At 39.7% G+C, this 10,362-nt stretch overlaps 1 protein-coding gene across 1 annotated transcript in view; it reads right to left on the minus strand.

Moving 5' to 3' along the window:
• The window catches only part of LOC104521114 (triple functional domain protein), a gene marked incomplete at its 5' end in the record, with an annotated part of 134,226 nt that extends 126,008 nt beyond the window's left edge, over positions 1 to 8,218 (minus strand). Inside the window, one exon of the mRNA XM_010163014.2 lies at positions 8,027 to 8,218. Coding sequence (XP_010161316.1) covers positions 8,027 to 8,218 — 192 coding nt within the window. The remainder of the gene's footprint in view (positions 1 to 8,026) is intronic.
• Positions 8,219 to 10,362: the final 2,144 nt, after the last annotated feature.

A 10,362-nucleotide genomic window follows, 5' to 3' on the forward strand; every position in this document is an offset into this window, starting at 1 on the left:
TCTTACATGTCTCCTGAGGTAGGTTTTGAGTTAACCAAGCTTTAGGCTAAATTTTCACAAAGTGGGAAGAATTAGTGGCATTTAACCAGACTTTTCTACAAATCTACTACCCCCACCCTGAAACAGAACTGCCAACTCATACACACTGTGTTATTCTGACTACTCATATGCTTCAAAGACAATGCCTGTCACAGATTTGAATGCAACTCCATAGCCATAAACACCACAAGCTCAAGCCACAACAGTTATTCTTATGAAAAGGAGCACAAATCAATAGAACTTAGCAAGTGGGTCAAAAGCACTCATCAACATTCATTCCAGCATAACCCAGTGCAGCATCCATTTTTTTTTCTCCCCAAATGCAAGACAACTGAAACTCAAAAGCAAGAAGCCTGACAATACAACCTGAAAACTTTACTCAAGTTTTCAACACCCAGCAGACACGTTTATATTCCTCTCTTAGCTTATGAAGCTCAGGTCTGGACCGCAGCAATAGGACACTGTGTTACAGACCTTCCAAGGGAGCTGGTGCGTACACACAACCAGCGCAGCTTGCAACCGTGCAAATATATTCATTTTAGAGTAACACTTTGTTGTTGACTGCAAATCTCATATGTTTGGTGCTAGCTGGAAGAGCTCTACCTCATGCACCTTATTGCACCATCTACAAAAGGCCCAATTTTCAGAGATGTTTATTACAGATAAACTGGAATTAAAGCCTTTATCAGTCGTCTTGGGCTATGTCAAGTTTGCCCCTTGGTCCCCTAACAAGCACCCGCACTGTGGCTAAAGGCAGGTCTAAGAACCACTTCAATTTCTTCCAATATGTCTTTTGCAGCTGGGTTGTGTCACACCCGTACAAGGGACACCTCACCTCTGCATTTCTTATTCTTTACATATGCTTCAGCTACTTCTGTAATTGGGTGGAGAGGACCTGTCAGGAGCAACAAAACTTAAAAGTGACGGGCTGGCGATGTACTGTGCATCCAATTGTTTCCCTTAAAACTCATCCTGGCTGCTGGAGACCAAGCCAACACAGAACAAGCAGACTTTTCCTGCTGCACAGACAGTTCAAAGTTCCATCACCTGCCTAGAGCAGGACATGGGCACTAGCACAACAAAGTGTTAGGCCAACTGGCTTAGTGCCTGGTCAGCACAGTGTGACTGTAAGCATGGTATCTTGTCCCCAAGGTACCAAAGGGCTCAAAAATACTCTGCATTTGCTTCGTTCATTAGCTGAATTGCCCTCTGCTTGGGAAGGAAAAACATGTTATGAATGTGCAGAAAGAAAAGGATAGTAATTAGCATGCATTACTTGTCTAGCACTTTCATACACTGTTGAAAGTGGAAGAATTTAAGCCATTTCTGAAGTGACTAAACAGCTCTGTGATACTTCCACAGCAAAAGTTACTCTAATACATTAACCAATAAACTTTTTACACTTTACTGCTAAGTAAATTTCTGACAATAAGCTTCTGTTCAAAATAATCTTGATGTTTATACACAAAAGTTAGAATAAAGCCAACACAGATGAACAAAACTGTCAGGTTATTAAAGCTGCATAGAAATTAATGCAATTTACTGAGTGCAGCTTAATTCATAATGGGTGGCAATAGCCAGGTGGCTTGTATACAGCTTTAAAATCAGAATGAGCACTGGATATACTGGAAATTACATAAATTACCTTGTTTTCGGATACAAAACTAAGGGTGAAGACAGTACAAGGTTGCACAGCAAAGCCAAAAGAAAGCTAACAGCTTACAGCAGGGGGTGAATAGGGACTGGATCTTACCCACACATGTTCAGCAATGCAGAACCACAGATTTTATAGTGCAATGATTTTCTGAGGTAACACATTATTCCATAAAAGAGAGCTTGGCAACAAAAATCCGGTGGGGGGACAAAAAAACCCAAACAAACTCGTCATTAAAAAAAAAAACTTAACTTTCTCTTGGTGTGAACTTTTGAGCAACTTCCAAGCTTGTTTTTTCTCTTCTCTGTAAATGAAACAGCATGAAGATTCCGAAACAAATCACTGAGTCCTGTGACCTCAGCAAGAACTTTATCCAGTGGCAAGACAGTTTTAACATACAGTGAGAAAACCGCGTAACTAACTCAATCCAGTCACAGAAGGATGCTCTTTTGCTCTTTTCATCTGCTCTTCACATCTTACCAGAATTAAAATTGGAAAGGGAAATCAAATTCTGAATCACTCACAGGCAAATGTTTCACCCAGCAGATTTTTTTTCTTGATCTAAATATAGCACGGACTAAGAAACATCTGCTTGAACGGGCCTGCATCCTGTGCTACCTCTTTCCTAAGTTCTTGGGAGCATGCCATTAGTCACTGAGACGGTATTATCTTAATTGTCTGCAACATCCTGGAAGTTTCAGTGTTTCCATCATGGGCCTCTATCCATTTAAGTCCCATCCCTGCAATCTCCTGAAAGCTGCAACTAAATAAAACTTTACAGTATTTTGCCGAATATAATCAGAGAACATTTTTTTTGAGTAAATACCTTCCCAAGTGCACAGTTATTTTATTAGGGCAAAATATCTGTCACGCTCTTTCGCAATTTATTTTATTTTTCATATTTATAATAATGGCTTTTGCATATTCAATCAGCCTTTTTCAGAGGGTAAGACAAAGAAAGGCAAACAGTGTCTGCATTTAAAAACTGCCAATTCCTCTTTTGCCCCTGCCTCCCAGCACAGTGTTGCAGCATGTGTATTACCACAGGCACAGTTGTTGAAGGAGCTATTTCATTTGCACAGGGTGAAGTGTTGCAATAGTATTCCCCAATAAGAATATCTAGGCATAGAAAGGGACTGATGTGTGTGTCTGCCTGTAGGCTTTGGCTTTCAGGACATGCATTAGACAAAAACTGCATCTTTTTAAAACCAAAAGGGTAAGATGTTAAACCCCCAAGAGTTTGTCTTCCATGGTCTTTCAGTGATATTTAAGATAGTAAATGCATGCATATTTTTTAAAAATTAGATGTAATGATCTTAAAGTTTCAAATATCCCCATCTATTCTACAGCTATAACGGAATCAATTTCCTATTCCGAATAAATTCCTCTTTGAAGCAAAACCCAAGTCTCTCCCATCTTCCTAAAATTACATCAACTAGTCCCCTGTTAGCATTGGTCCCATTTCTTAACTGAACAAGAAAAAAGTGTCTATATGTGTTTCTCTTATTTCAGATTTTAAAACTGTCCTCCTTCACTCTCACATTCAAGACAACTGGCACATCAAAGTACTGCCCACAAACTGCACTTCACATATTTTGCCAGACCCATCACCCTTAGCACCAGCACTGCTGTGCTATAATGACATAATAAAAATATTAAAGATGCACAAAACCCCAAGGGACAGAGTCTTCACACTGCGATGAGGGCATCCAAAAGCTGCCCTGCTGCCTGGAAAGGGCATGTAGAGGAGAGAGAAGCCTTATCATGACATTCATATATTATCTGTAGGCCACCAGCACAGAAGACTCAGATACACAGGAGTGGCAGGCAACCAGAAGAGCAGGTCTGTCACCTCAGGGTCCACCCTGGGATGAAAAAAAATGAAAGGCTGCACAGATGGACACTCTTCCACACCAGATAATCCAAAGGAGGGCATATTTCTGGCAGCGAGTTGTGAGACAAAGCAAGACCATTATCAACAAGCTTTTTTGAATCAAATACACATGCCTCATAGCTAGATGTGTATGAATCAGCAGCGTTATGGTTGGAGCAAGGCCTTTTCAGCTTTCCCATGCACTGGCACCCTCAAAACGATGCCACCTTCCTTCAGCAGCTTGCACAGACTGTATCATTACTTTTGTTCAGGAACAGTGAGGTTTTGTATTTGAAATCTTAGCCAATTCTATTTCCCTTTTCTTTGTTTCAACCTCAGTCTATTCTGTTGTAAAGTTTAGTTTAAGTAAGAAGAAAAAAAGAAGAGAGACATCTAGTAACACCATTAAGCATATTGTGTATACATAAAAAGCGCTCTGAGCTATTTTATAATCAACTTGTCAGAATCCACACAAAAGGTTATATGCAAAAAGCCTTAAGAGGCTTCAAGAGATCATTGTCTTCCACGTACAGTCAGACTGATCTGTATTCCCACACTCGACTCCAGTTAGGAAAGTATCTGTTGCTCTACTTTGGCACCACTACAAACACCTGGTTTGGCCAGGATTTCAGTCTTCCCACTCACAGACGCTGAGGGAGCCATTTGGGAGAGAGTGTGTGTGTATGTGTGTCTGCATATACGTGTATGAAAGAATCTGAATTCACACCAAAATTCTGTTCATCTCTACTTGGTGGCAAATTTCACATGGTAAAGACTATCATGACTCTTGCTTCTGTGTTTTGCACACAACTTTTCAAGATAACTGTCTATTTAGGAAACGTATCTTTTATCTGTGCAATTTTTTTTCTCACCTTGTCCCTCCCCATTTTTTGTGTCAAAAGACATAAAAGCCATAAGGGACTCACTGTCTTGCAGTGGCCAACTGTTTCAGATGTTCAGTTGCATTTTATCCATCCTCAGCCTGGGGACCTGCCAGATCACAGTACTTTCAATGCAAAGATTCTGATAGGGATATTTATGGCCCCACTTTTAAAGCTCACCAGTGCTCAGCTTAACTTCAGTACATCACTTACTGAAAAAACTGGCTTATAGACTGAAATTTCTCACTGTTTGCATGGGAGCTAAAAATCAATATTCACAACCTTACAAACTTAAAACTGTTAATAATATAACAGCATGGAATCAGAATTTATATATATAACAAGCAACTGATTTTCTTGGATCACCATTAAGCAAAACGAGTAATAGCAATACCATTACATAACATCATATTTCTGGCTTCCCTGAATAATATCATTTTTTCCCCACCAATGAGAAATGTGGTCTATTGAGGTTGGTCCAGGAGACGTCTGAGAACTCATACATTGTTTTCTGATGTTTGTAAGCCACAGGGATCTCTACCATCTTGTAACCACCTGGCTATAGAACTTCTGGAAGCGTTAAAGACAGCCAGCGTCTCCAACGTGCATCCTAAAGGGCTGCTGAGCACACACTACACAGCCGCTCTGTGCACAGGTTAGCGAAAGCCTGTTACTTCCAGGACGTGTCGAGCCAATCTACTGCTTTTGTGGCAAGCACACTGCTTCTGAGAGCAGAAACTGTCCTCATTTACTGAGCAAGAACAGAGTAACAGTACTGCACAGACGCTGCCGGGTTCTTGCTTCCCAGGGAAGCTGAGAAAAGTTGCAGACAAACTCTATGTCAAGTATAAAGGTTATGTAAAGCTACAGGGGAGAAGTAGTATCAGAATGCTCTCTGCCAGATGAGAAGCATTCATTCAATGTGAAGTATTTCTGGGAAAAAGAATAAAGTACACAACAAAACATCCTACTTCAAAAACAACCAAGGGATTGGATGGATATTGGAGCCAAATTTCAAAGCCTCAGAAGAGCCAAAAAGTCAGATTACCAGCTTTTCTCAGCTCTGTGGCTCCCTCCAAACTGTTACACACAAACAGGGTTTTTATTCTTCATGTCTATTTTTTATACCAGGAAAACACAAAAAAAGATACAAGAAACAAAATTCACCCTACGTACTTGAATGGCAAAATGTATTGGTGGTGGTTTCTGTTTTTTTTTTTTTTTTTTTTTTTTTTTTTTTTTTTTTAACAACAGAAATCTCTCTTTCTGGTTCAACAACCAGCATATCACACTACTTTCTTGAACTCCTCTCTTCACCAGCTAAGCATGCACATTAATTTCTTCACTCCATCATATAGCAGAAAGGTTACATGCATACAGGTAGGCACTAATTTATTCAGCGACTTCCCACATCCTGCAGGCGAAATGCATTTCTCTTGCCAACAAAGCATGGATGACTTTCAGGTTTAGGGCATTTTTATCTTCCATCTGCTTTGTGATGCCTTCTCAGCACTCTACACACATGTTTGATAACAAACAACATGCTCTTGAAAACAGATCAGAATACAGAAAGCACAAGACAGCTTTGAGCTTGCTATTTCTTTGCACCTTAACCAAAGGACTAGTCTACTAAATATAAACCACTTGCCTCACTCTCTCACCTACATTTTTTTTTAAATAGAATGCAAATAAATAAAAATACAGTCTTGCATACATCGATATGTACTCTTCTTAATTTTCCTTGCTTTATAAGGTATAGGCCAGCCACATGACAAAAACAAACAAAAAAAATCAACATGTGTACATCAGCCACAATACCTTTCCCCCAAAGTCCAGGCTGCAAAGAGACTGCCATAGTAACAGCTGTGTGCAGTTACGGGGTCACAATAATATCCACTTTCCCAAAGAAATAAATCAAGATTCAGAATATCGTTTTTTTCAATAAAACATTATTATCTAGTGGAGCAGTGGCAACATTCCAGCACATCTGGATCAGCCTCCCAGAATTATTCAGTGACTCACAGATCCGTCTGCCTTTCGGTTTTTTGGAATTTTTTTAAAGCCCTTTCCTTGCAAATCCTTTTACAGTATCCATCTTTCATCGCTACAACCGACTGTATCCATTTAAATACCATTCTAGCTGCTCTTCTTGATGCTCAGAAAAACAGGTAATGAAGAAACCTATAGAAACAATGAACATGTTTCAGCAGCTGACTGCTCCTGTGCTCTACAACGGGTAAAGGAACAACACTATGTGCTTAAGAAAAGTGAAAAAACCAAGTTGCCACCTAACAATAGCTTATGATGCAGCATTTATGTTCTGCTGCAATAAGCAGAGTCCTGGGAGAATATGGGTAAGGAAGCATCTAACAGAAAACTGATGGGGGAGCTATGTACTCATGTCTAGAGCTAAAAAAGTAATTCAATCCTCACCTCCTTCAAAGAGCAACTGCCTTGAGTGTTTGTTTCAAGTGCAAAGCAGATGTTTCATGTACAAAAAAACTCCCATCCTTATCGCCTACAAAGTTTTGATGAAGAAGCTACTTTGACTACTCTATTTCCTCACCAAACAGACCGTGTCTCAATGTAGGGTGAAAGGAAGGAAGACACATACTCTTGACATGCTTTGATCCAGAAGTCTTTCCTATTTTCACCTAGTTTGAGCAGTGAGAAGATTTTACATGAGCTCTAAACAGAAAACAAGTAATCAACAGTTGTCAAAATTTGCCACTATCTTTAACCAAAACCCCTTACTGAAGTCCTTATTCTTGCTCTAGCCCATTCCACCCTCTCCCATGAGCTTATAAATTTTTATGATCTATGTTCTGAATCAGAGCAGAAAACTGATCTGGCTGAAAACTGAGTGTGTTTGGCTGAATTTTCTTTTTCCTGGTGTATCAGTTGAACCTTTGAATTGCAGGCATGAAGCAAACCATTGTTACTGTCAGATAAGCTCTTTAGGTTGTGAAGAGCTGTCAATATACAAGATCAAAATGCAATATGTAAAACAGAGAAAGAAAACAGTCTCTCTGGACAGCAGAGTTGCCTGAAGTAGCCCTGTGTGTTTGCTGTGCATTTTAGTCTCCTGAACTGTGTCTGTCTAACCATGCGTCTGACAACTCAGTTAACTGCACTGGAGAGCTGGTTGGATTAAAAAAAAACAACAACAAAAACAACCCACCAAAAAAAACCCCAAGCCAACACAACCCAAAAAGCACAACAACAAAAGTGCACAGTATCTCCCCCCTGCAATGCTGTCTTTTAGCTGTATCAGTTCCCTGATACGACCCTTCCCCCCTTCCTTGTGACTGAATAAGTATGTGTACTGCACAATCAAGGAGGTAAAAGCTGCTTGTGAAAGCAAAAAAAAAAATCCAAATAAAATAATAAACAAAAAAATTCATAAACAAAACAAGCACCCTACCCCAGCCCCCAATCTGCAGTGAATTACAGACCAAAATTCAATGTACAATAGGTGTTTCATTACTTCCTATGGCAAGGTTCTAACAATGAAAGTAACACTGGATAATACCAGATTTAAGGCTTAAAGTTATGACCACAACTTAGCAGCAGTTTTACCTCTTTGACATGAGTGTGAAAGGACACAGACATGTCCAGCAGGATCTTGCGCTGCTCCACACGCCTAACAAAATCCTGTATCCGGTCTTCGAGTTGATGGGCAGCTTGATAAATTTCCTCTGGGTCACACTCCCCGGTCTGAGCGAGCTGTTCAGCTGCTTCTAGGAGCTTATCTGCGTTGGTATATGTGTTCTGTAGAGAAATAAGTTAGTTTCACAGGATTAAATGAAAGAAAATTCAGTCAGTATATTTTAAAGCCACTCCACTAATGAAAACAAAAGGATAAAAAGGTCCTTGTAAAGTTTGTTAGGTTTTTTGGTTGGTTTTTTTTAAAGGTGGTAGAATATAATCTTACTAAATGTTTTGTTATGTGTCTAGATACTTTTTCATTTAACTGTGAAAAAACTAATTCCTTAGCTCCTTGTTTATGTCTATTCCAATGTCTCCTTGATCCAGAACTTGGGAGCCTCGTTTATTCTTCCTTGGAATTAGTATTTTATATTCACGAGAAGAAAGATTAGCCTAAATGTCTAATTACTTGCAAACTGGCCTATTTCAACAGTGAAAAAATCACTACAGTCATGGCCAGAGGACTTTTCCAATGTGTACTATTAAAGGTGAGAAAGTCCTAGCTGCTGGTAGAGATGCTTAACATCAAATCCACACATCCAGAAAGGTGGAAAGTAACCAGGCACAGGAGAAAATGTCTCTCCATCCTTATGGAAATGAGGTATCCAAAATTCACATGACAAGTGAATCATCATTTGTGAAACAGCAGCAACAGAAGAAGATTTAGAAGTCAGCTATGGTTGAGTATCAAGAGTGGAGTATTGTCCCAATAGGTCACAGGATTATCAAATGTAGATCACCAGTCCTATAAGAGACTTGAGTCGAAGCAGAACAGGAGAAGTTTGGTACCAGATATGCTGAGAGTGCTATAGTCCAGAGAAGAAAAAGATGTTTAACAAATCTTAAAGCTTAGAACTTGCAGTCTACATCTATATTTTTCCCATTAATTCAAAATAGGACTGATTCCAAACATTTGCTATAATTTGGGTGCTCTTTTTGAACTTAACCTTGGGTTTTCATGCCTTAGAATGGTTGTCAAAACAGACTCCTCAAGAAAGCACAGCAGGATGTTAACCTCCAGAGAAAACAGATAGAAGCCAAGTCTACGCTAAAGAAGCTTGGCTTATGTCACCACATGAGCTCTCCTAGTAAGTTTGCGTCACAGACCATAAAAAAAAATACTAACAATATAAACGACACCTTTCTTTCTTCCCTTCTGCACTTCCATCTTCTCCCAACCTCAATTACATCAGGTAAAAACACTGCTTGCCAAGATAAATTAAGCCTATGCAAATGTACTTTTCTTTGCCATATATATAGTATCACACCTGTAATTAACATTATAATATCCACAAAAGTGAAATCCAAGCCTGATCTTACAATTCAACTAAGATGCAGGAAATAAGAGCTCTCCTCCAGGGTCTCAAGCAAATTACCACACAAGATTACATGAGTCAGTGCAGTTTTCATATATTTGGGGGGAGTTCTCCATTTATTATGGTCTATTTACTTAAGGAATTCAATCCACACTGCTCCTTGATTTTGACTATGTGCCTTTCCTGAACCTTCAGCTTTTTAATTGCATGGAAAGGTAGAGAACTCCTTCCCAAAAGCCCGCAGAGACTAATATAAGCCTGCACTTTTCAGTGGGGAATGCGCTACTCAACGCTCCAGATCGTTGGCTCAGGCCACGCTGGCCCAGAACACACTCCAATCTGTGCTTTGGTGTTTTGACTTCCACAGTCACAGCTCACACATGTTCAAGGGGCAAGGCTGAAAAGCCTTAAGGCACTCCTCAAACAACAACTACTTCATCAACCCAGAGAGCCACACCCAGCTGCAGATGGCTGAAACAGAAGCCTCCCATTTTAATGAAAACTTTATCTCACATGTGAAGCATTGTTTATGAATTCCAGGAGTATCTTCCGTGTAACACAGGCCCAGGCACATCAGACTTCTCTTTCTGTAAACTGGATGGTGAACTGCCAGTACTTCGAAATCAACACAACACAGATACTGCTGCAAAAGGGGCTGCAATTCTCAATCATTAACAGCAGACACACGCCTTTTCACCAAAATTTCTCTTCCAAGTAGAGATGAAATATAATATAAATATTAATCTCAGTAGATAATGGTCCTTTAGAATAGAAATCACAGCAAATAGGCATGCTGTACTTAACTACTGCCTATCCCAGCTCTCTGCTTACTTCTAAACAATGCTTATAGAATCATAGATTGGTTTGGGTTGGAACGGACCTTAAAGACCA

The sequence above is a fragment of the Antrostomus carolinensis genome, unplaced genomic scaffold (assembly GCF_000700745.2).
Source record: "Antrostomus carolinensis isolate BGI_N321 unplaced genomic scaffold, ASM70074v2 scaffold4552, whole genome shotgun sequence".
NCBI classification, from domain to species: Eukaryota; Metazoa; Chordata; class Aves; order Caprimulgiformes; family Caprimulgidae; genus Antrostomus; species Antrostomus carolinensis.